The following is a 27,392-nucleotide window of genomic DNA, read 5'->3' as shown; positions in this document are numbered from 1 at the left end:
CGGAGTTTGCATGTTCTCCCTGTGACCGTGTAGGTGTCCTTTGGTTGCTCCGTTTTCTCCCGTATCACAAAGATATGCAGTTTGTAGGTTAATTGACCTCTGTAAAATGTTCCCCAGTGTGTAGGAAGTGGATGAGAAATGTGGGATAACATGGAACGTTTTAGAATGGGTGATCGATGGCCGGCATAGACTTGGTGGGCCGAGTGGCCTGTTTCCATGCTGTATCTTTAAACTAATCTAATCTAGACTAAATACTGGCCTGACCAGCCTTACCCTGACGCTGACAAATCAAAGTAAAAACAGAACCAGCCCTGAGTCGTTTCACCAGGATGTCCTACAGGATCACATGCAAACGTGTAGGAACATGACTATTGAACGCAGTGCTTCAACACAGTAAAAAGAATGGACAGAATAAACCCTACTAGCTGCTTTCACAATTTATTTTCCATCAATGAAATATTAAACAGGCCCTTCGGCCCACCGAGTCCGCACTGACCAACGACCCCTGCACACTAACACTATCCTACACATAATAGGGACAATTTGCATTTATAACAAGCTAATTTCTAGTTTTTTAAGTTTAGTTTAGAGATACAGCATGGAAACAGACCCTTCGGCCCACTGAGTCTGCACCGACCAACGACCCCGCACATCAACACAAGCCTACACACACTAGGGACAATTTACACTTGTACCAAGTAAACAAACCCAAGCCAATTAACGCACAAACATGTACATCTTTGGAGTGTGTGAGGAAACCGCCAATCTCAGATAAAACCACCGCAGTCACGGGGAGAACGTACAAACTCCATACAGACGACACCCATAGTTGGGATCGAACCCGGGTCTTCAGCGCTGCCAACGCTGTAAGGCAGCAGCACTGCCCCAGCGCCACCGTGCTGCACTGTTTTAAAATCACTATCAGTGATATGTTCCTAGATCCCTGGACTGCCCGCTTCATCTGATCGAATGTGATTGTGATTGGTGAACGAGAGGGGAGTGTTAATTGACATGTTCACACTGATTACGGGGTGACCTGCTCTGTTGTGTGTATGTAATACTGAGTGTGCCTCACATCAGGCTGCATCAGCTGAAAGGTGGAGAGGAACAGTGGAGGCACAAGAGCAGCAAGATCCAGAGCAGCATCTGTCTCCCACTGACAGAGCGATACAGCCATTTGCAGGAGGCCGAGGGTGCCTGGAAGAAGAAGGTAAGACGGAGCTGTGAAGAATGGAGGGTGTGAGTATGACTGGGGTGTGACATGCCGCCAGCTAACACTGACAAGAGTGTAATTGAAAATTAATTCAATGATAGACACAGAATACTGGAGTAACTCAGAGGGTCAGGAAGCATCTCTAGAGAAAAGGAATAGGTGATGTTCCGTGTTAAGACTCTTCTTCAGACCTGAGTTTGAAGAAGAGTCTCGACCCGAAACATTACCTATTCCTTTTCTCTGCAGTCACCTATTTTCTGCAGAGATGCCCTCTGACCCGCTGAGTTACTCCAGCATATTGTGTCTATCTTCAGTGTAAACCAGCATCTGCAGTTCCTTCCTACACTCAATGAATCCTTGTGTTTGTGTGTGTGGCAGGTAGCTGGTGAGCAAAGACAAGGAGGACTGGCATCATATAGTCATGTGGGTTACAATCACCCCAGCCCTAACAAAAGATGCACAAGTTATTACACACCTGTCCACATCGACCTCACAACCCAGCTGGCGAGAACATCAAATGAATTCATTTCCCTCGTCCATGACATAAGTTCACATTAGTTATTTGTTCACATTTGTTTAAATTCCAGACACTCCCTGGAAAACTGGGTTATAACAACATCAGCCCTGTTTACAGGCAGGTTCATGACTTACTCTGCTGCACAACCCTCCCTACCACATGCACACGCACACACACGTACTTGCACACACAGACACACTCACACAGAGACACAGGCACAAGCACAAACATACACTCACATGCACACACATGCATGCGCACATACACAGACTCGCACTGACACATGCACACGCACACTCACAAACAAGTACACACAGATACATACTCAAAGATTCACACACAGAGACACAGACACACATAATACACACATAATACACACTCTCTCACACCTGCCCTCACTGAACTACTCCCATTGATCCAGACTCCAACTCTGACCCCTTCAACCTTCCATACTGCACTGCACTATCATCCCAGTCATAGACACAACCTCCCCATCCACCCACAGGCATCAATCTCCCACCAGGCCCACACTGGGGCGCCATGCATTGGATCTCTCATCAACCAAGGCGGCAAGGTGGCGCAGCGATAGAGTTGCTGACTTACAGCACTTGCAGCGCCGGAGAGTGAAGAGTAAACTAAACTAAACCCTTGCCTCAGGTTGCACAGTCCCCTTCACATTGGCCCAGGACCAGGACCCGGGATGTGTGCAGCTATGCCCAGCAAGCAGGAGACCATTATCCATCTCTACAATTGGATTATTTATAAAGCTCTTTGTCTCTGTGTATCGGTGCATTTCTGTACATCTGCCCATGTGTGTGTGTGCCCATGTGTGTGTGTGCCCATGTGTGTGTGTGCCCGTGTGTGTGTGTGCCCATGTGTGTGTGTACTCATGTGTGTGTGTGCCCGTGTGTGTGTGTACTCATGTGTGTGTGTGCCCGTGTGTGTGTGTGCCCATGTGTGTGTGTGCTCATGTGTGTATGTGCCCATGTGTGTGTGTGCCCATGTGTTGTGTGCCCATATGTGTGTGTGCCCATGTGTTGTGTGCCCATGTGTGTGTGTGCCCTTGTGTGTGTACCCGTGTGTGTGTGTGCCCATGTGTGTGTGTGCTAATGTGTGTATGTGCCCGTGTGTGTGCCCATGTGTGTGTGTACCCACATGTGTGCCCATGTGTGTGTGCCCATGTTTGTGTGTGCCCACATGTGTGCCCATGTTTGTGTGTGCCCACATGTGTGCCCATGTTTGTGTGTGCCCACATGTGTGCCCATGTGTGTGTGCCCATGTTTGTGTGTGCCCATGTGTGTGCCCACGTGTGTGTGTATGTTTATTTAAGCCATTCATCTTCTGATGATACAGTGCACCACGAAGAAGCTGCGATGCCAGCGCCTGGTGATAGCTTTGTCTTCCAGGCAATAAGTTGCTGAATCCAATGAGGTGTGAAGGCCTCGGCTAGAACTAATGTCTCGCTTTTTCAATGGTAACCCTGTATTTGGAAAGAACAAAACGTTCAGGTATCCATCTGTCAAGGTATCCATGGTAAAATTGTACCCATTAGTGTTTTGATGTTCTCAATCCAGTTTCTAGTTCAATGGTACCTTGCAGGCATCCTTTGGACATGGATATGGATGTCACGCAGCTGAGAAACCCCCTTGGGTTCCTTCTGGCCAATGGTGACTTTGCCTTCTGTGAAGATATCTGATGGAAAGCAGCATATCAATGAGGAATGTTATTGAAATCGACCAATTGATAGCCAACGTGTTGTATTTACGGGGTGCAGGGTTCAGCTTATCTGAAATGAAGGTGATGTCTATGTAAATGACAAAATAGACCACTTAGTTTTGTTGTAGACATTAGGTTTAGGGTGGGTGTGTCTACAGGGAGTGTGTCAACAGTGGGTGTGTCTACCGTGGGTGTGTCTAGAGTGGGTGTGTCTAGAGTGGGTGTGTCTAGAGTGGGTGTGTCTACAGTGGGTGTGTCTAGAGTGGGTGTGTCTACAGCAGTGGGTGTGTCTAGAGTGGGTGTGTCTAGAGTGGATGTGTTTGCAGTGGGTGTGTCTACAGTGGGTGTGTCTACAGCAGTGGTGTGTCTACAGTGGGCGTGTCTACAGCAGTGGGTGTGTCTACAGCAGTGGGTGTGTCTACAGCAGTGGGTGTGTCTACAGTGGGTGTGTCTACAGTGGGTGTGTCTACAGTGGGTGTGTCTACAGCAGTGGGTGTGTCTACAGTGGATGTGTCTACAGTGGGCGTGTCTACAGTGGGCGTGTCTACAGTGGGCGTGTCTACAGTGGGTGTGTCTACAGTGGGTGTGTCTACAGTAGGCGTGTCTACAGTGGGCGTGTGTACAGTGGGCGTGTCTACAGTGGGCGTGTCTACAGTGGGCGTGTCTACAGTGGGCGTGTCTACAGTGGGCGTGTCTACAGTGGGTGTGTCTGCAGTGGGTGTGTCTACAGTGGGTGTGTCTACAGCAGTGGGTGTGTCTGCTATGGTGGGTCATTCTACAGTGGGTCTTTCTCTTGCGGGGATTCTGCATTGGGGTATCATTGGTTGTTGGGAATGTCAAGTTGGCATTCTGGTTGAAATTATTTTGCAGAAACACTAATTTTCACTCTCCCTAACTGCCAACATAATGTCTCTCTCTTTTCCTTTTGTTGTATTGACCTCGGGCAGTGTGCTTTGCTAATCCATTGTGTGTTTTCATCCTATTTGCTAATCTATTGTGTGTTTTCATCCTACCTCCAACAAGCTTCTCCTTCCTCTACACTGCTGTCTCTCTGTCCTTTTTGTCCTCAATGTAGGAGGAAGATGAGAATCCGAACTGCGCAGAGCAGTCACAATGTTGGGTAAGAACATCGGTCCAGTAGCCTTTATGTTGAAGAAACAGTTCAAAGGCAAGGTTGAATTGTTTCAGGAGGGATTGAGGGAAACGTAATGCACCAAAACTGAACACATTCTGGGAACAGAGGACTCCCACCTCCTAATCTATCAATCTCACCAATACCTTTTCAGTAGATAGACACAAAGTGCCGGAGTAACTCAGTGGGTTCGGCAGCATCTCTGGGGACACAGGATGGGTGACATTTCAGACTCTGAACAAGGGTTCCAACCTGAAACGTCACCCATCCTTTTTCTCCATAGATGTTGCCTGACCCGCTGAATTGTTCCAGCACTTTGTGTCTATGTTTGGTGTAAACCAGCATCTTTATTTCCTTCCAACACAATACCTTTTCACTCTTGGTCTTGTGCTTGATTATTGTGACGTTTATTCTGATGTTCTCCAATTGACATGGTCAGTGCTCACCATGGTCACCACATTGTAAGGACCATGTACATTTTGAAAGTAGTCAAAGTTGCAGGTCCTATGGTCATGTTAGCTGCCCTGTAACCTATATCACTAGGATTTTTCGCCACAGTACTCACCGTTCTCCTCTGCTCCAAGCACACCAAGTTTTGTTCTGATCGGTGAAATATTAGAAAAGTTATGAAGGTTTAAAAAATCGTGAGATCAGCGGATTGGTCATCTCGCCTGTCAGTCACCTTGAACGTAACGCTCCTTCCGGCACCCGCGGAGAATAAAGCCCCGGGGGCGGGGCTGAGTCCATGAGCAGCAGTGGGACCGGGACCTGCTGCGTGAGGCCAAAAGCTGAAGGTGCGGGGTGAGCAGAGTGCAAGCTGCATCTGCTGTGACCACCCCCCTTCCCCCACCCCGCCTTCCCCAGCCCCCCTTCCCCCACCCCGCCTTCCCCAGCCCCCCTTCCCCCACTCCCCCTTCCCCCACTCCCCCTTCCCTCAACCCCCCTTCCACCACCCCGCCTTTACCAGCCCCCCTTCCCCCACCCCCCCTTCCCCAGCCCCCCTTCCCCCACCCCGCCTTCCCCAGCCCCCCTTCCCCCACCCCCCCCTTCCCCCAACCCCCCCTTCCTCCGCCTCTCCTTCCCCCACCCCGCCTTCCCCAGCCCCCCTTCCCCCACTCCCCCTTCCCCCTTCCCCCAACCCCCCCTTCCTTCACCCCCCCCTTCCCCACACCACTTCCCCCACACCACTTCCCCCACACCACTTCCCCCACACCACTTCCTCCACTCCCCCTTTCCTCACACCCCCCTTCCCCATACCGCCCCTTCCCAGTACCCCCCTTCCCCACCGCCCCCTTCCCCACAACCCCCCTTGCGTTTGACATCACAATGACGCCACAATGGGATCCCATTTACATTAAAAATTGCGATTTTAAAAAATCCATTTAAATCTAATTCTTCCATTTTCATTAACAATATAACATTGTGTTTAGGTTATTTTAAAGAAAAAACATGATTTTCATTGAGATTTTTTTTTTTTTTAAAGCGATTTTCATTGTGGGGGGTGGGATAGGGGGGAGGTGAGGAGTGGGGGTGTAGGGTGATAGAACAGGTGAGGGAGGGGAGAGGGAGGGGATACTGGTGGAGGTGAGGTGGGAGAGTGCGGGGGGGGGGGTAGAGGAGGTAGGGAGTGGGAGATAGAGGGAGAGGAGGACAGTGGGGGAGTTGAGGAGGGAGATGTGTGGCAGTGGGATAGGGGCGAAGTGAGGAGTGGGGGAGCAGGGTGATACATGCAGAGGAGGGGGTGTGGAGGGGAGAGGAGTTATGGAGGGGGAGGGAGTGAATGAGGGTAGGGGAAAGGAGAGGGAGGGAGCGGTGCGGGAGGGAGTCTGGGAAGGGAGGCGAAAAGGGGAAAGAAGAGGGATGGTGAAGAGGACGAGGAGGGAGTGCTGGGGGATGAGGGGGAATGAAGAAGGATAGGGGTGGGAAGAGGGATGCCGAGGTAATGGAGGAGGGGAGGGGGAAGAGGGAGGAGGGGAGGGAGAGAGTGAGGGGAGGAAGCAGAGGAGGGTTGGTGGATGGTGTGGAGAGAGAGGATAATGGAGGCGGGGAATAGAGGATTGAAGAGGGAGAGTGAGATTAGTTCACATTGATCTTATATTTTACAGGTTATTGCCATTTTGAACTTTAAAAACGTCGCTGTCGCGCTCCCACTTGCCGGCCGCACCTGCGCTGTTGGGGGAGGGTTTGCCGTGACTCACGTCACAACGGGGATCTCTGGCGTCACAATGGGAACCCGTCAGCCGCGCCTGCGTAGTTGAGAGCTATGGGTCAGTGGTGGAATATTGCCTTGTGGGGACCGGCCCAATGTCTGCCCTGGTCTAGTATTGAGATAAAATCCGATTTATGGTCTGCTTATTGTCCACTAAGTAAAAAACTATAGGTTAAAGCAGTGGTGATATTTGAACAATATTTAACCTCTATTGGTGAAGGCTTAACTAACTTGTTTCCACTACCTTGATTGATGTTAATTTTGTAGTTGCTTGCTGATTACTGCTGCTACATATATTTGTATCTAAGGCTTAAGAGATGAAGGGTTCTGTATAGTTTGCTGCCATTGCTTCTGCTGGGCTGTCCTATAACATCTTGTTCTAACCTTCCTTCATTCTGTCTCTCCTCACACCTGTAGGACCCTGTCTATTCCTCCATCTATTCCCCTGTTGCTAGACAATGCCAGTACATCATATGTTATGACCAGGTGAGCAGTATCCCGACCCATGTCTCATGCCCAGTGTTATTAACTAAGTGTTATTAAAGACCTGTTGTCAGCCACGGTGTTCACACAGGCCTGGGCGAAGGTTCCTCTCACTGTGACTGTGGACTACAAGCTACTGCTGCATTTGCTGCCTCTTGTTCTCACTTTCTCACTTTCCTGTCTCTGTCTCTGTCTCTCATCCCAAAGGAAGCACTTTCATTCAAGGTCAAAGCGGCGGCGTTTAATCAGAGCGGCCCTGGGTATCTGTGGAGACGAAAGGTGAACATTTCATTATTTATCATGACTTTGCTGTAGAGGGAGCAGTGGATATCTGTGAGTGAGTGTTACCTCATGCACACTCCATGCCTACACCCTCCCAGTTACCCTTGATACCATTCACAAATAGCCTCCTCACCTTTCTCTCTTTAGTGCCTTAGGTGATATTCACCTGCATTTCCCTTGACAGTTATTATTAACTACATGTACAAGACCATATGGGTGGTTTGATTATGTATATATATTGATGTATATTGATAATTAACAAATTGTGCAGGGGGTGTGCGTGTATATCTATATGATATATATATGTTTCTATGTTTCTATATATCTATCTATATGTGTGTGTATCTATGTATATATACATATACATACACACGCACACAAATGCATATACATACAATACATCAACATGTTTTCATGAAGATTGTCTGAAGAAGGATCCCGATCCAAAAATCACCCATCCTTTTTCTCCAGAGATGCTGTCTGACCCACAAAATTACTCCATCGACATGCATTCATATAGACATAACACTAGATCTACATGTGTTGTGTTACTCTTCCTGTGCAGGGCCCTGAGAATTGCCACGCAGCCACTCTGGTTGACGTTGCAGGGCTCTGCCTCTATACTTTACCCTCAGGCACAGGTGCTGCAACTGGCTCAGCCTGTTTAGCAAGAAAGACGACTCTGCTGTATGATGTGAAAAGAGCCCCAGATGTGCTATGCTGCCTGTGAGTTTGGTCCCATTCATGTCTGAACAACAGGGGAATAACAATGGCACCAACCCTCAGCTAAACTCCTTTACAAAGGGCTATCAAATAACTATTTTTGATTTACTTGAAAAGTTTTGCACCAGGATATTGGAATTCATGAATGACTTTTAAACCTCACATTCAACATGGGAAGTTACCCCAGTGAATTGAAAATTGGAAAATGGGCTGGGTCACCTTTTATTCCACTGTCATTCTTACAAGAAAAGGCTTCCCAATAAAAGTCTGGTTGAATGTTTACCCGTACTCCTTTAAACTCACTACCTGGTATCCAAATATATTTTGTGTGTGTACATAGTTTAGTTATAAGCTTAAATGTCTTTGTGTAAATGGTTGAGTTTCAGGAAGTTAACATCAAACACGAGCCATTGTTTTGTGCCATTCACCAGACAAGAACGGAAATGATTTGATTGAAATGTTTGTATTTGTTACGGTAGGGGCACAAAACTTGCAGACAGTCAAGGAAGCAGAGACAAAAGCTTGATTTGTGTGGGTGTCTAGGGGTATGGGAAGAAGGCAGGAGAATGAGGTTGAGAGGGGAAGATAGGTCAGTCATGGTTGAATGCTGGAGTAGACGACTTAATTCTGCTCCTATAACTTGTGAACTTAAAATTAGTGCCATTAGTTGATGAGGGAGGTCAGTGAGCAGTTTACCCACAACACGAAACTCCAGGATTTCTTCTCCAAGTGCTGGGTGCAATGAGAGTGTTTCAGGCTGCGAGTCTTGGATTGGGTCAATGGATCAGAGAATGTGGTGGTGAGACAGATACTTATATCTGGCTGCAGGGTGACACGGTGGCGCAGCGGTTGAGTTGCTGCCTTACTGCACTGCAGCGCCAGAGACCGGCATTCAATCATGAGTACGGGTGCTGTCTGTATGGAGTTTGCATGTTCTCCCCATGACCGCTCATACAGGTTTGTAGGTTAATTGGCTTGCTATATATGTAAAAACTGTAATAATAGTGTTAATGTGCGAGGATCACTGGTCGGCAGTGCAGACTAGGTGGGCCGAAGGGCCTGTTTACGCTCTGTATCTCTAAATTAACCAACTGCATGTTACAATCGTAAGATACATCTGGATCCCAGCGTTTGTTTGATAGGAGTGGCTGGACAGGAAACTTTCTGTTCACCGCTCTGTTTACCTTTAATTACTGCTGTAGTTGCCTGGTGGTACAGTTGGCAGCCCGTCAATGATGTTGAGAGGTTGAATAGCCCAAATAATTGGTAAATAGTGTTGGTTGATGCAAGGAAATATGAAGCAAGCCATTTTAAGGTGTTTACAAATACAGAGACCGACACAACACAATTTGAGAAGGTGTGCACTAACTTTATGAGTGAAAACCTTCCCTCTTATGTGTTGAGGGATGTAGATTGTTTGGATGCCACTGGGTCTCAAAGCTGCAATGTTTTCAGACCAGGAAAGATTACTTGGCGTTTTAATGTGGGAACATATTTACATCTCTGCCTTGCTCTTTGGTAATCATTGACACCATGTTCTGTCTGCACTCCCCACACTGCCAATTACTAGAAACAAAGAAAAAAATAGCTGCAGGAGTAGGCCTTTCGGCCCTTCGAGCCAGCACTACCATTCAATATGATCATGGCTGATCATCTAAAATCAGTATCCCGTTCCTGCTTTTTCCCCATATCCCTTGATTCCTTTTGCCCTAAGAGCTAAATCTAATCCAGTGAATTGGCCTCCACTGCCTTCTGTGGCGGAGAATTCCACAGATTCACAACTCTCTGGTTGAAAATCTTTTTCCCCATCTCAGTCCTAAATGGCCTACCCCTTATTCTTAAACTGTGACCCCTGGTTCTGGACTCCCCCAACATCGGGAACATTTTTTCTGCATCTATCCTGTCCAATACTTTAAGAATGTTTCTATAAGATCCTCTCTCATCCTTCTAAATTCCAGTGAATACAAGCCCAGGCGACCCATTTTTCCTCATACGTCAGTCCCGCCATCCCGGTTATTAATCTGGTGAACCTACGCTGCACTCCCCCAATAGCAAGAATGTCCTTCCTCAAATTAGGAGAGCAAAATTGCACACAATACTCCATGTGCGGTCTCACCAGGGCCCTGTACAACTGCAGTAGGACCTCCTTGCTCCTAAATTCAAATCCTCTGGCAATGAAGGCCAACATGCAATTTGTTTCTGTTGGAGGGAGTTCCAGACTTCTTCCCTAATCTGTTTTATCAATTATTTTGCAACATTTCTCCCAAGTGGCTTTCTGATATTTACTTTCTGCTTTTAGAATCTCCAATTAACAAAAAAAAGATTCTATCCAAGTTCTCAACTTCTTTCAAAAACTTCAATATCTCAAATCAAATCACATATAATATTCTAGATATGAAGGCATGCAAATCAATGTTCTTCCTGGAACTTTCTGTATGTGGTTTGATAGTAAAGCCTCCTCTTTCAAGCATGCAGCTTTATAGCGCAGAAACATGTCCTTAGATTTGTCAAACCCACCCCAACCCACATCAATCACTCAATTACACCAATCCTACGTAAATCCCACTTTATCCCCCACATTCCCATCCACATCCCTCCTACCCACCGTTTTCTTCCACTTACCTACATACAGTACGTGGCAATTCATCGGCACGTTAATCAGCCAACCTATGTGTGTAGGGTAGTGTTAATGTGCAGGGATCGCTGGTCAGTACGGACTCGGTAGGCCGAAGGGCCTGTTTCTGTGCTGTACCCTAAACTAAACTATGCATCTTTGGGATGTGGGTGGAAACCGGAACACCCATGTGAAACTCATATAGTCACCCGTGAGAACGTGCAAACTCCACACAATCAGCATCTGGGAACTGCATCAACGCTGGTCACTGGAGCGGTGAGGTAGCGGCTCTATACCCTCAGCAGATAGTTCATCCAGAGGTGAATTGCTTCCGTGCGGTGCTTCTGCGTAAACCAACGTGACCTTGCTTGTAACAAGAGTGTTGAAAGCGGTTTTCTCTCTGTTAGAGGACAGCGACCGATATCGGGGGAAAGATATCGCTGGAGGAGCGTAAACAGCTGATCTCTGTGAGCGAGGAGCAGTGGAAAATGAAGGGCAAAGGTGCATTCAACGACTCCACACAGTTCACCGTGGCTGCACGTATGGTGAAGAAAGGTCAGCATCACTTTCTCCCTCCTACAGCGTCCGGTTTTGGCAACTCAATGAAGTGACGAGTTGCCAAAACCAGTGTGCCAAGGTTCATTTTCATCTCTCTCCCTTCCTTCCATTTATGTTTTAAACCACTTGTGGGCATGGCACAAACAAGTCAAGTGGGGACATGGAGGACAAGTCTCCCTGATTCTTCCCTGGGAAGGCCACTTCTCAGCCCCTGAGGATGACCTAATCTCCCTCTACTGCTGGGTGAGATTCCAGGTCATGGTCCTGTCATGCCTCAGATTCTCAGAGCTAGTTGGTCTTGTGTTGGGGGTGAGAGGCTGGGTGGGTGAGCAGGGAACAGAGTCCCAAGTCGGACATAAGGAGGAGCATCAGCTAGGGAGGGGATGATGAGGTCATGACCTTTAGGGTCAGCCACGGGTATCAACAGGGGCTTGTGTCAAGATAGGATGGGAGGTCAGGGGCTCTAATGGTGGAGGGTTGAGATGGGGATCAGGCCATGGTAGAGGAGGGGGATGGTGAGACAGGACAGAGGGTGGAGGGTTCATCTAAAAGTCAACCATCTGTAACTTCTTCTTGGTGTACTAGCTTAAAAGTAGTACCTGATAAAGAAGGCCCTGTATCGCTGGGCCTTGATATCAATGGTCACACCACTGAGAATGGCATCCAGAGTTAGACATCACAATGCATACATGGACATATATATGTGTGCGTGTGTGTGTGTGTGTGTGTGTGTGTGTGTGTGTGTGTGTGTGTGTGTGTGTGTGTGTGTGTGTGTGTGTGTGTGTGTGTGTGTGTGTGTGTGTGTGTGTGTGTGTGTGTGTGTGTGTGTGTGTGTGTGTGTGTGTGTGTGTGTGTGTGTGTGTGTGTATCACCACTTTGTGGGCCCGCAGAACCCTGAGAAGTGGCATTTTGGAGTTTGACAACTTTGTAGTAAAAGGCGAGTGACTTAACAGTGGACCCTGGCCCCGACCCCTACTCCACTGATGCTGCCTGACCCACAGAGTTACTCCAGCACTTTGTGTCTTTAAAACAATAAATCACAGCTCTTGCAGCTTGAGGGAGCACAGAGCAGACACTGAGCATTGAGCACTAACCACTAACCACTGGCCATTAGCAACGAGCCCTGAGCCACTAGACCCGATTAACAGACCACTGAACCCTGAGCACGGAGAATAATGAATTTTCCAATTCAGGTAACACACTCCCTTTAGACACTGGCCATCTTCTCTCTACACTCTCAGTCCTGATGCAGGGTCTTGACCCAAAAGGACAATCATCCCTTTGCCTCCATATATGCTGCTTGACTTGCTGATTTCGACCAACCGTTGGTATTTTGCTCCAGGTTGCAGTATCTGGTGTCGGGTCTATGGTAGATGCAAGGACAATTGCTGCATCGTCAAACAGTTTTTTGCAGATGAGGCAGCGATTTATTTGCACTCTTCCACTCGAGGGTTTGGACTCAGTGTTCACAATGTGGTCTCTTCTACATTGGAGAAAACAAACACAGATTGAAGGCTTGCTTTGCAGAACATGTGCATTCAGTCCACAAGGGTGACCCTGATCCTCCCGTTGATGCTACTTTAAAACTCCACCCAGCTCCCACTTTGACTCCTGGGACTGTGACCCTTGTACTGTTACAGTGAGGCCCAACACAAGGTAGAGGAACAGCTCCTCACCTTCCATCTGCATGTTTCAACATTCTGGAATGAGTTCACATTCTATTATTGGGTCTGCCAACTGAATCACAAATGGTGCGCAAAGCAGAGGCCACGCAATCCAATTTCTGTGCAGAGACGTTTGGGGAAGGGGAAGTGGTGGAAATTAAGGGTGAAAACTAAATCCCCAAAAATTGCATCAGAATTTGGTTCAAAACACAGAAAAAGGTTGCTTTATCACACAGTTCAATCACAGAACAGCTACTGGAATGTTGCTGGGCAGGTTAAGATGTGTGGGATAAAGTGTAATTTTACTTCGGAGTCACGTGAGTGACTACGTGAAGAACTCGCTCAGTGCGCAGGCGCGGCATTACGCCAGCAGTGCAACAGCGGCAGCAGCGGAAGTCAAACAGCTCCCGCTGCAATTTCAAAGAGGACCGTCAGGTAAGTGAACAGAAGTCGGCTTTCCTTACCGAAGAAGAGCCGGCTGTCTTCTCTTGCAGAATGTCTACACTCAAGACAAGACTTTCGAAGAAATCTGCCCCCCGTCCAACTCCGCAAGAGGAGAAGGGGGGGCAGCAACAGGCGGTAGGAGCGCTATCCAGGCGCTCCGCTATCCCCGACACCGAGCCGAGTCCAGCTCCGCTAACGCCTGAACAGCGGGCTGGAGGCAAAGCCAAACGGAAGAGCCGGTGGCATCCGACTCGTCGGACGGGGACGTCTCTCCACCCAAGAGGGGGAGGGACAGCCGCCTGAGCCGCATGGAGCGGCTCTTGGAGCAGGTGCTCCAGCAAGGTGCACCCCGGGAGGGGAGCTCTTGCAGAGGGAGGTCAGGCACTCCCTCTACAGTGCCTCCTGCACTGTCCATTGCATCCTCCTTTCCAGAGGATAGCTTTGGGGACCAGTACTGGGCTGGTCCAGAACAAGGGGTTATGGCTGAAGATTTCGGGAGTATGCAGGGGGTGCAGGAGCAGGAACAGCTGCTTGGTGTAGTGGGCCGCTATGTGTCAAAACCCCGTGCAGGGGAACCGCTAGAGGCCAAACTAGCGGCAAGTATCAATCACCTTTCCAACAGAGCTCTGCAGGAGCAGGTGATTAATGAAGCTTTAGATACCTATACGGCGCCGGAGAACTGTGAATCTCTAAAAGTACCAGCGGTGAACAGCCAAATCTGGGGACACATTGGGGCAACCATCCGGCACCACGAGCTAAAGCTGCAGCGGATACTCCGACTATTGACAGCAGGCATCACTTCGTTTGCTCGTTCTATAAACAACACCGAGATGACCACCAATCAACAGGATACACTCGTGTTGTTGTGTAACACGCAGCTTGAAATTAATAATCTGCGGAAAGAAATCATCAAACCTGCCATCAATCCTCGATTTGCCGGGCTGTGTAAAACACCAGCCGATGAGCCAGACAGGCTGCTCTTCTGGAAAGACCTACCTAAACGCATGAAGGACATGACCGAGGCCTCAAGAACTCAAGGCCTCATGAAGGCAGGGTATAAAACGAGCAAACTGAAAACACACACCACCAAGTGGCAGCACCCCGCCGCATCCACCAGTAAACATCCGCCATTCAACACTGGTGAAAGCTCGGGGTCCGCTTACTTTCACCGTAAGTCTTTTTTAGACCAGGGCCCAGAGCGGACCCCATGGAAAATGCTCCAACCCCAACAAACACACCACATCAGACACCTCGCAAGCCTCGTCCGACCAAAGGGAATCAGAGGAAATACCCGTAACCATGGAGGTAGGTGGGTCTGGTTCCTATCAACTTTTGGGAGGTGGAGGCTTAATACTAACAGGAGGTAGATTGCACCAGTTTAAAGCAGCATGGGAGTCTATCACGAGTGATCAGTATATACTCAATGGCATTAGTGGATACAAAATACAGTTTATATCAGGTAACTTGCCACCAGTTCAGCATTTACCCCAAAGGGTATTCTCCCTCTCAGTAAAAGAGAGACGAGAAGGACAAGTTGAACTGATGAGACTAGTTACAAAGGGTATCATTGAAAAAACAAAACATGAACCCTTGGAATTTGTATCAAACATATTCACTAAAACCAAAAAAGATGGTGGATGTCGCATCATCATTGACTTAACATCCCTAAATATGTTTGTTGAGTATATACATTTCAAAATGGAAACATTTGTTACTGCGAATGGAGACATATGTTACTGCCAAACAACTGAATTCCAAAGGACACTTCATGGCAAGCATTTATCTTAAAGATGCTTACTATCTAGTACCCATATACAAGGATCATCGCAGATACCTAAAATTTATCTGGATGGTACAAAGCATTGCCCTATGGGCTAACTTCAGCCCCAAGATTATTCACCAAAATATTGAACCCAGCCATGGCAATACTAAAAACAACAACAAAAAAAACAACAACAAAAAAAACAACAATAAAAAAACAAAAACATATTGTCATGGCATATCTGGATGATATTCTGATAGTAGGGAAAATGATGGAATTGGCTGTGGCAGCAGTATCAGCTACAAAACAGCTCCTCGAAACTCTGGGGTTCGTCCTACATCCAGATAAATCTAAGTTGAAGCCATCCACTATCATGGACTACCTGGGCTTCACAATTAACTCAGTCCAGATGACTGTTACCTTGCCAAAGGCAAAAATGGTTGAATTAGCACAATCATGCAACAATTTAATGGTCAACGAGCGACCAACTATTCGACAAGTAGCAAGAGTAATTGGGGAAATGGTAGCAGCATTTCCGGCTACACAATTCGGACCTTTGCACTATCAAAAAATTTACAGAGAGCAAAGGTACAGGCAATAAAACGACATACAGGTCACTATGATCGTGTCATGAACTTACCCACTGAAGCAATATCAGAGCTACAGTGGTGGGCAGAAAACGTTTGGCATAGTTTCAGCCCTATCTTTATCACTAACCCTACTTTAGTTACTCAAACAGATGCCAGTGCTCAAGGCTGGGGAGCGACTAACTCCATATCCAGCACAGGTGGTAGATGGACTAACCTAGAGTCATCATTACTACTTACACTGGGCATTAACTATCTAGAGATGTTGGGCGCCTTGTATGGTTTAAAAGCATATGTATCTAATATGCAGCACTTGCATGTTCGGTTACAAATTGATAAATACTACGGTGATGGCTTATATTAACCATATGGGTGGCATAAAATCATTATCATGTGACAAATTGGTCAACATGCTTTGGCAATGGTGTGTCGAAAGACATATTTGGCTATCAGCTACTTACCTACCAGGTAAGCTAAACACCCATGCCATGAGAAAATTAAACGCCTGGGTTGCAAGTTTGAACAGACCTTACCTGGAACTGGGATTGTCCAAACAAACCATCACCATGTCGGCATCCCTTCGAACATCCACCAAGAGGCAGTACTTAACCAGCATCAAAAAAGGGAGAAGTACTGCCAGGAAACAGGGACAACATACGCAACAGCTACAGCCACCAACATACTGGAGTTCCTGGCCTATCTACACCACGATGTAGGGATCAGCTACAGTGCCATCAACACAGCGCAGAGTGCTCTTTCTGCTTATCTCAAACCAGCGCCAGGACAACAGGCGATGGGATCCCATCCACTGGTGGTAAAACTGATGATGGGCATTTACAATATCAAGCCCTAAGCCCAGGTATACCCATATTTGGGATATCAGTGTGGTCCTGACATATCTCAGGGAATGGCCACCAGCCAGATCCCCCGGCCTCGAGCAAGCTACACTAAAGACGCTCATGTTGATGGCACTTGTATCCGCTCAGAGGGTCCAGTCACTACACCTATTGCGACTGGACAACATGATCACAGCTCCAGACCAGATCTGTCGTTATCCAGCGACTGATCAAACAGAGCAGACCAGGAACACCTAATCCAGTCGTGGCTTACCCACCAGAACCACGGTTATGTGCCATGACCCACCTACTATCCTACATAGACACAACAAAAATATTCGAGGGAGATGAAAAGCCTTGTGGGTCAGTCACAAAAACCTTATGGTCGGGTGACGAGCCAAACCATTGCGAGATGGCTCAAGCAGGTGCTAGAAACTGCTGGGATAAACACTAACATGTACAAATTTTATTCCACCAGGACAGCATCCATGTCGACGGCTAAAGAATGGACATGCCTATAGACCACATCCTGGCTACAGCAGGATGGTGGGGGGGAAAAGACCGTTCAGAAATTTTATAATAAGCCGTTGGCAAAACCTGGTTTATTTGCAGTAAAGATTTACGAACTGCAAATATTTAATTTAAGCCCAGGGGAGCAACTTAATTCTTTGTTGTTATTGTTTAAAAAATACCATTGTGTTTTTCTACAAATAGACTCATTCGTTGATTACGATAACACTTCCTCCCTCAAGAACTTCGGCAGTGAGTGAAATGAAACTGTTACACGGTTTGAAATCACAGAGCTTTGAAATCTTCACCTAGTCACTCACGTGACTCCGAAGTAAAATAGTAAGATTAAACGAGAACTTACCAGTTTGAAGTTTGATCTGTATTTTATGAGGAGTTACGATGAGGGATTACGTGCCCTCCGCTCCCACCCTCATTATATGGATCAAACTAATAAATTGATGTCTCCTTATCTTTACTATGTTTACTTCAAATAACTGTGTCTATCTGTGATTCCACACCGCTGCTTGGAAGTATGCCGCGCCTGCGCACTGAGCGGGTTCTTCACGTAATCCCTCATCGTAACTCCTCATAAAATACAGATCAAACTTGAAACTGGTAAGTTCTCGTTTAATCTTACTATTTTATCCTGCAGTGTAGATGACTATCCAATGTTGTGTTTGTGAGGGTGGGACCTCTATAACCATGTGGACACGTCTAGCCTAGGAATCCCTGCCTTCGAAACTTCGCCCGATCCAAAACGTTGCCTATCCATGTCCTCCAAGAGGCTGACTGACCTGCTGAGTTACTCAAACACTTTGTGTCTTTTGCTCAAGATTGCAGCAGCTGCTGGTTCTTGTGCCTCTGTCCACATTGCCACATGTCTGCATGTGGGAAGTGAGAGCCTAGACCAACAAACACCTGGAACCATAAATGTTTGCAGCACAGCAAGAAGCTATTCAGTCCATCATGTCCAGTGGCGGGCTGTGTCTAAAAATATTGGTTGCCAGGAGACAAAGGGGGCCCACCCACAACTACAATCCTATCATTTAACAGGGGCCCACTTGCCATCACTTGCTATCACTTCATCAGGGGCCCACTTGCCATCGGGCAAGCTGACACCCTGGCCAGTCCGCCATTGATCATGTCCATCCCGGACAACCATGAACTGCAGATTAAGCCCAGTTCTTGGTGCAAATCCCTACTGGTTGCAGCCTTTATCCAAATGCTTCTACAGGTATGTTGAGATGTGGGGGTCATTTCCGATTTCACTGTCCCTTCAGGCAGTGAACTTCAGTTGGACATGATCATGTGAAGTTTGACCTGTATAAGAGGTGGAGGGGTGATGTAGAAAAGGAAAATGGTGGAGAGAGAAGAGAGAGGGAATGATGGAGGGGAGTGGAGGAGAGAGAGAGAGAGATAGAAGCAATGGGGTTTCTCATTAATCAATCAGCTTGGTCAATTGAGGTACCTGGAAAGGTATCGTGAGTAGAAGCAATGGTTGGTTTCTTTCTCCTCTTGATAGACCAGTGTAATTCTGTTGTCGAGGTAGATTACTTCATTAGGGCCTGTGAACTCAACTAATATGTGTGGCTCAATAGACAATAGACAATAATTGCAGGAGTAGGCCATTCGGCCTCAGCACCAAGCAGGTTAGTAAGAAAGAGCCACACATCAATTATTTTTAAATCTTAGTTTAAAGTAGCATTTGATTCAATGGCATTTTGATCAGCATGTCTTTGTCATGCTGTTTTCAAAGAACTGTCTATAATTTTCTGAATCCCTGTTTAATAAATTACAGGGTTAGTGTCGACCAATGCAGGAAATAATGACGAGGCAGTTATTCCATTCAAGAAGGTTGCCACAGCGACCAGCACACCGACCAGACCCCTCGAAGGTGAGTGAACCTTCAGAATATTGCAGCTTGATCCACCTTTCAATCCGTTCAGGAAACAAACTCAGGAACAAAAGTAAAATAGGAGGTATTTGAAATCAGGATCATTATAGAAGCACTCGGGGATCAACATCACTCTTGCTGAAATGTACACCACAACTGAAATATCTATAGATGATTGTACATACATCTTAACAGAATCAGAATTTTATTCGTCAAGTATGTTTTGCATCATACGAGGAATTTCACTGGCCAGGTCAGTCATACAATTAAAAGCAACAGACTCAAAAACACATTTTAACATGAACATCCACCACAGTGACTCCTACACATTCCTCACTGTGATGGAAGGCGAAATAAAGTTCAAGGCCTTCCTTTGCAATAGTCCTAATGTGGAATGGAGGGTCTGCCTGGTCCATCACATGTACTGACCTCCCCACCATTGTAGGGATCTGTAGGAGACACTGCCTCAAAAAGACAGCTGATATCATCAAAGACCCACACCACCATGGCCACACTCACATTTCACTTCTCCCATTGGGAAGAAGGCAAAGGTGTCTGAAAAGTATGACCACCAGATTTAAGAATAATTTATTATTATTGTCACGAAGTACAGTGAAAAGCTTTTGATTGTGGGCTGACCAGTCAAATAGAAGACTATACATGAATATCATCAAGCCATCCACAGTTCATGGGTAAAGGGCAAAGGGTATAACATTTAGTGCAAAGATATATCATTGAAGTTCAATGTCCCATTAGATAGTTCAAAGGTCTCCAATGTGGTTGATGGGAGGTCAGGAACCCGTTCTAGTTGGTGAGAGGACCATTCAGTTGCCTGATGGCAGCTGGGAAGAAACTGTTCCTGAATCTGGAGGTATGGGTTTTCAAACTTCTGTATTTCTTGCCTGATGGGAGAGGGGAGAAGAGGGAGTTACCGCGGTGGGACAGGTCCTTGATTATGCTGCTGGTTCCTTCCCAGCAACCAGCAAGCTATTGAACACCACACAACACTAACCTCAGCACCTATGAATGTGTGTGTTTGGTTGCACTATGGAGTTTTTGTTTGCACTAGTATCATAGTTATTAATTTATTGAAATTGTAATTATTATATTTATCTGTGCACATTGTGTTTTTGGGCTTGTTAGCTACTGCAAGTAAAGATGGTGTTGTTCCATTATTGGTATATATAACAATCAAACACACTTGACTCTTGAGCATTCGGACTCAGTAGGCATTTCTGTGCATACTTTACTGAATGGAGAGATACTTTTGCTGAGCTGTATGCAAAAAATTGTATTTCAGTCTACCTGGTACACGTGACAATAGAAACCATTGAAATGCCATTGAAATACTCCATGCATGGCAAGAATCACTGTCAAACTGTCCCAGTGTGGCTGAAGGTCATTGCCAGTTCCCTTTGGCCATTGGATGAAGCACAAGACCTTCCCTACCTGGTGGACAGCAACATGAATTCAGAGTCAGACCTCCAGTCTCCACTCCAGGATTAAACTTGGAGTGAGATTCTGCTTCATGATGGACCTCCCTTAGACCAAGTCACCCTCCGGCTCTGGTTTATTTGTTTAATAGATCGTAACCTTATTGAAAATTCCCTTGCTGCTATGTTGGTCATGAATCATCCTTTAGTCCAGTACAAAATACAATTCCAATCCCACATACTTCTAATTACAGTCCAGTAGAGTTAGCTGGGCAGAAATGCATCTGCGACCAATCACGATAAGCAGAGGTGTTGGCACGGCCATGCCAGCCTCTTCTTCCCAAACATTAGGATCCATTGCCTTTAGCATGAGCCACCGAGGGCAAGGGCCTGCCTGAGTTCACAGCAGTTAACAGCACATTTGATCCAACAACCTGCTCATGTACCCATGCACCACAACCTCTGCTCACCCACTATCATCTCGTCCCACCAACAAATGCTTCATGTGCAGGAAGGAACTGCAGATGCGGGTTTAAACCGAAGATAGACACAAAATGTTGGAGTAACTCAGTGGGACATGCAGCATCTCTGGAGAGAAGGAATGGGTGATGTTTCAGGTCAAGACCCTTCTTCATGCTTCTATGCTCTGTATTTCAGCTCGCATTGTTTTACTTTAGAATTTGGATTTTAGAGATATTTTGATTTATATAATTTATTAGTTTGTTATCCCAGCGAGCCACATAAATGAGATTTTTGTAGTTGTCCACACAGCAATAGGTTCTGTTTCAGCTTGTTCATCCTGTATCAAGACTCCAGTTATTCATACTTGCTGGAACTTGTCCTAGTTGAAGGTCTGTCATGAGTGGAAGTTGGGAATGTGGTGAGGATTGGCAGGTGAGCCGGGAAAGCCACCAGGAAAGCCTGCGGATGGATATCGGATGAATTGGTTATGTTACAGACTGACACTTGCAAACAGTTTGACGGAAGGTTGGGGAGTAATTTATTCCAACTTGCAGATTGCTTAACTGGAGATGAAGCTTTTCTACATGGGGTTAATTTCATGTGGCCTGACACTTGCTCAATAACCAGTGAGGAAGTCACTTCCTGTCTGGCAAAGGATCTGACGAAATAAATTCAGGAGCACATTCATAGCTGGAGGATAGATTTTAAACATATCTAAACATTGAAAGATGAAACATTTTTGGGCGGCCCAGTGGTGCAGCGGCAGAGTTGCTGCCTTACAGCGCCAGAGACCTAGGTTTGATCCTGACTATGGATGCTGTCTGTACGGAGTTTGTACGTTCTCCCTGTACCCCATTGGTTTTCTCCGGGTGCTCTGATTTCCTCCTACACTCCAAAGGCGTGCAGGTTTGAGGGTTAATTGGCTTCGGTAAATTGTAAATTGTCCCTAGTGTGTAGGATAGTGATAGTGAATGTGGTGATTGCTGGTTGGCGTAGACTTGGTGAACCAAGGGGCCTTGTCTTTGCTCAGTATCTCTAAAATCTAGAGTCTAAAACCATTTAGGTTCGACTGCAAGATTGGATGCAGCTAATTGCGAATAAGCTTATTTGTGTTGCTTGTGCCTTTATGTGATCCAGAAAAGGTAATATCAGTGGAGGGTCTTTGCCTGTTGCATGGCAAGGGAAGAGATTAGCGTATTTTAATGAAATATATTTGTGAAAAATGGAGGGGTCTGGTCGGTGTCCTGTTGTAACTGAAAATCTCGGAGAAAACCCACGCAGGTTACGGGGAGAAAGTGCAAACGCCATACAGACAGCACCCCTAGTCATGATCAAGCCTGGGTCCCTGATGCTGTAAGGCAGCAACTCTACTGTTGTGCCTTAATATCTTTGCCCCAGATTGGCATTTCTAGGTTCACCCATGGGTTATAAGGATGCCTAGCACTTGTTAAAGGCAGCAGACAAGGATGTGAATGACATTCAGCTTGTCTGCTGTGGCAAGCCATCGAGGCAATTTAGTTGGCAGTGGTGCCAGTCAGAATTGGCAAGCAACGAGGAGGGTGTGACTCGTAAACTAGCCAGCCATGTGTACTTCTCGTGACTGCATCTCATTGCTCCATTCCATCCAGAGAATCGGCCTCCACCACCCTCTGAGGCAGAGAGTTCCACAAACTCACAACTCTCTGTGTGAAAACGTGTTTCCTCATTTCCATTCTAAATGGCTTACCCCTTATTCTTAAACTGTGGTCCCTGGTTCTGGACTCCCCCAACGTCGGGAACATGTTTCCTGCCTCTAGCGTGTCCAATCCTTTAATAATCTTATATGCTTCAATAAGATCCCCTCTCGTCCTTCTAAATTCCAGTGTATACATGGCCAGTCGCTCATTCTTTCAACATATGACAGTCCAGCCATCCCGGGTATTAACCTCGTAAACCTACGCTGTACTCCCTCAATACCAAGAATGTCCTTCCTCAAATTTGGAGATCAAAACTGCACACAATATTCCAGGTGTGGTCTCACCAGGGCCTGTACAACTGCAGGACTTCTTTGCTCCTATACTCAACTTCTCTTGTTATGAAGGCCAAAGACATACAGGTTTGTAGGTTAATTGGCTTGCTAAATTGTCCTTAGTATGTAGGATAGTGTGAGTGTGTGGGGATCGCTGGTTGGTGTGGACTCAGTGGGCCGAAGGGCTTGTTTCCGTGCTGTATCTCTAAACTGAACTAAACCAAACTTCTGTTGACACTGTGGGAGCAGTGTCGTGTCCTGGCAAACAAATTGCAGCTCAATTGTATGACTTTCTGCCACAGTTTATTCAGTACTTTTATTAACAAAGTCCAGGCCATCTTGGAACCCCACAAAGCCATGGTTAAAGCAGGAAAGTCATGGAATCTGGAACTAGTGCAGGGCTCAGCACCACTATCTCAGGGGCAGCTCAGTATGGGTATTAAGTGTTGGTTTGCCAGACCTTTACTGTAAGCAGTGAGCCACCATCTTCTTGATAGTGACCAAGGGCTTTCCTCACAGACAGCCCAGTGCCTGAGGTGAACGACCTGCATTGCCAACCTGTCACCCTGCTTACAATATCACCAATTTTCATTCCTTCCTTCCCACCCCTCGCACACAAACACAATTTGTCCTGAATATTAACATTTATCCCATTCCTTTCATTAGCTTGATCTGGGCAAGTTATACCTCAGTATATAAGGAAGGAGTCCAAAGAGTTGAACTGAAAATAAAATAGAAAGATATAAGATTCAATTCCATTTTTACACAGACTAAATAAGTCAGAAATTAATTTCCCCGAGATGTCTGTGTTTAGGACCACGTTCTTTTCGAGGGATAATCATGTATCGGGACTTTATATTGGTGAACCAAAATGTAACTTTCATTTTTCAGAATCTGGAGGAGTGGTTCAGTTGTTGACATGACCAATGTAATAGAATGGGGACACGAGAGAGTGCAGATGCTGGAATCTTGAGTAAAACATAAAGTGCTGGAGGAACTCTGTGGGTCAGGTAGCATCTATGGAGGGAATGAACAAGTGATGTTTGGTTTGGGAACCTGTTCAGACAGTCTGAAGAAAGGCTCTGACCCAAAGTATCATCTGTCCATTCCTTCCACAGATGCTGCCTGACCTGCTGAGTTCCTGCAGCATCCTGTTTTGCTCATGTATATTGCAGTGTTGGCATGTTGTCTTCTGCCACTCAGGTTCACTTTTAATGAATTCAATGGAATGACTGTCAGAGGGCAAATTACAATATGCTGATGGAACATCGTTGTGTTTGACACTTAAATTGAATCTTGTGCCTAATGCTCCCTTGGATTGTTGACGCTATAAACTCTACTTTACAGAGATTACAAGTCGTTCTGATGTGCCCCTGGAGAGTGATGCTACTTTGGATAGTTTGGAGACCTTCCTCAATAAACTCCACTCCAAAAGTAAGGCTGATACCTTTAATTTTCTGTTCAAAGTTCTTGCTCTGTCTGGGGTCCCTTAGGGAACTGAATGTACAATTGGCCATTAATTGATAGTCACCCACCTACAATGGGCTAAGAACACGACTTGCCCTCTAGTCACAATGCATCTGAATATCACGAGCAGTTGACAAGGTTATTCAACACCTTATTCTCTGAGTGGAGCAGACAAAATGAATGAATGAATGAGTTTATTAGCCAAGTATTCACATACAAGGAATTTGCCTTGGTGCTCCGCTCGCAAGTAACAACACGACATACAGTAAACAATCAAGAATAAAATATAAAACATTAAGAATAAAACATTATAGTTTAAACATGTGAATGAAATAAAATACCAGAGCAAAAGGAGGCTACAGACTTTTGGTTATTGAATAGAGCTACTGCTCGTGGAAAAAAACTGTTTTTATGTCTGGCTGTGGTTAATTTCTGGGATGGCGGGACTGTTATATGTTGATAGAATGGAGCGGCTGGGCTTGTATACCCTGGAATTTAGAAGGATGAAAGTGGATCTTATTGAAACATGTAAGATTATTAATGGTTTGGACACGCTAGAGGCAGGAAACATGTTCCCGATGTTGGGGAAGTCCAGAACCAGAGCCACAGTTTAAGAATAAGGGGTAAGCCATTTGAACGGAGATGAGGAAATACTTTTTCACACAGAGAGTTGTGAATCTGTGGAATTCTCTGCCTCAGAGGAGGCCGGTTCTCTAGATGCTTTCAAGAGAGAGTGATATAGAGCTCTTAAAGATAGCGGAGTCAAGGGATATGCGGAAAAGGCAGGAATGGGGTACTGATTGTGGATGATCAGCTATGATCACATTGAATGGCGGTGCTGGCTCGAAGGGCCGAATGGCATACTCCTGCATCTATTATCTATTGTCTATTGTCAGATGGAAGTGCTAGGAACTTAATGCGTAGGAAGGAACTGCAGATGCTGGTTTACACCAAATGCTGGAATAACTCAGTGGGTCAGGCAGGCAGCATCTCTGGAGAAAATGAATAGGTGACATTTCAGGTAGAAACTCTCTCAGTCTGAAGAAGGGTTTGGTCCCAAAACGTCACCCATTCCTTTTCTCCAGAGATGCTGACTCAGCTGTCACACTGAGTTACTCCACCATTTGTGTCTGTCCACATTCTCTAATATTGCCTCAGCTCCAATGCAGCACTAACTATGAAGTGGTTGCAGACGATGAAGAAATGTGTTGCCTGGCAAGGTAATTGTAGGAGGGTTTGAATAAAAATCTTGTAGTCAGTTAAAATGCTGTTGCTATGTATTCAAACTCTGCAGACCATGCACCAACAGCGCTCTCTGCTGTTGTGATGCTGTCTCAAACAAAGCCTCAGTCATAATTGTAGCTCATTTTAACGGAGTCAAACACCAGTAACAGTAGATGTGCACATGATCATTGATATATTTACTGTGTTAAAGATACTTGGAGCCAAATTTAAATAGGTTCATTTCTTGAAAATTTAAGAAACACAATTCTCTTTCTGATGGGGTAGAAGGAAATGTCTGAAGTAGTGAAATACGAAGTAATTGCTCAATGTTTTAGAAATCGCTGTCTAACTCTAGTCATTAATCACAATCCTTTCATCAGCAATTACGATAACATTATTTCAGGGAAACTTGTTAATTATGCCGATGTAGATGTCTATGATGTCAAAAACATCTCACTCATTCCACACTGTAGATTACATTGCGTGCATTGCTGTTATGTTTGCAAACCACTCAGTTAAAATGAACCCCTATGACTGAGTTTTTGGATAAGGACCCATCACCCAGCGCAGAGTTTCAGCTGCATGTTCACTTGTATGGTTTGAAAACATAATATCAGCACTTTAAAAAAATTCCACCCCACTTTCTTATCAACCCCCCCAGATTCTACCACTTGCCTACATACCACAGACAATTTACAATGGCTAGTTAACCGATCAACATGCACATCTTGTTATATGGGAGGAAACCACTGTAACCAAAAGATGAACATTTAACACAGCCAACAGTGGAGATTAGGATTGAACTGGGTCTCTGGTGCTGTAAGGGTTTGTGAGGTAACAGCTCCACCAGCTGTGCCACTGTGCCACCTGAAGGTTATTAACAAAATTCCAGAAGTTCACTCTCAGGTTTCCCAGGACATGGTTGGCCAGTGCAAACTGGGAGGAATGGAGGTGGTTAGAAATAGGCAATGGAGGAATCTGTTCAAAGAATGGTCAAGTTTTGCTCATGTTCAAAAATTCCAGAAGCAGAATTTAGCCATTCAGCCCATCAAGTCTACTCCGCCATTCATTCATGGCTGATCTATCTTTTCCTCTTAATCCCATTCTCCTCCCTTCTCCCCATAACCTCTGACACCCCTGCTCTGATAGGTTCATCAGAAACTAGACCTGAAACCAGGGATGCATAAAACATAGAACAGCAGCGGTAGAGTTGCTGCCTTACAGCGCCAGAGACCCGGTTTCGACCCTGGCTACTGGTGCTGTCTGTATGAAGTTTGTACGTTGTCCCCATGATCGCTTGGGCTTTCTCCGGGATCTCCGGTTTCTTCCCACACTCCAAAGACGTACAAGTTTGTAAGCTAATTGGCTTTGGTGAAATTATAAATTGTCCCTAGTGTGATTCGGATAGTGTTTGTGTGCGGCAATCGCTGGTCAGCACAGGTCCAGTGGGCCGAAGGGCCTGTTTCCACATTGTATCTCAAAACTTAAACTTAAACTAAAGTAATCATAATCATAATCATACTTTATTAGCCAAGTATGTTTTGCAACATATGAGGAATTTAATTTGCAGTACAGTTATACCAATAAAAAGCAACAAAACACACAAAATACATTTTAACATAAACATCCACCACAGTGACTTCTCCACATTCCT

General features: G+C 45.9%; 1 protein-coding gene across 1 annotated transcript in view; it reads left to right on the top strand.

Annotated features, from left to right (window-relative positions):
• The window catches only part of LOC116982112 (supervillin-like), a 199,414-nt gene that overhangs the window by 96,800 nt on the left and 75,222 nt on the right, over positions 1-27,392 (top strand). The window contains exons 11-17 of the mRNA XM_033035437.1: positions 1,081-1,210; positions 4,522-4,566; positions 7,205-7,273; positions 7,478-7,549; positions 11,297-11,444; positions 19,049-19,144; positions 24,395-24,481. Of these exons, the coding sequence (XP_032891328.1) occupies positions 1,081-1,210; positions 4,522-4,566; positions 7,205-7,273; positions 7,478-7,549; positions 11,297-11,444; positions 19,049-19,144; positions 24,395-24,481 (647 nt within the window). The remainder of the gene's footprint in view (positions 1-1,080; positions 1,211-4,521; positions 4,567-7,204; positions 7,274-7,477; positions 7,550-11,296; positions 11,445-19,048; positions 19,145-24,394; positions 24,482-27,392) is intronic.

The sequence above is a fragment of the Amblyraja radiata genome, chromosome 16, assembly GCF_010909765.2.
Source record: "Amblyraja radiata isolate CabotCenter1 chromosome 16, sAmbRad1.1.pri, whole genome shotgun sequence".
Classification (NCBI taxonomy): domain Eukaryota; kingdom Metazoa; phylum Chordata; class Chondrichthyes; order Rajiformes; family Rajidae; genus Amblyraja; species Amblyraja radiata.
The sequence above is the reverse complement of the archived record's forward strand: the minus strand, read 5'-3'. Positions and strand labels throughout refer to the sequence as shown.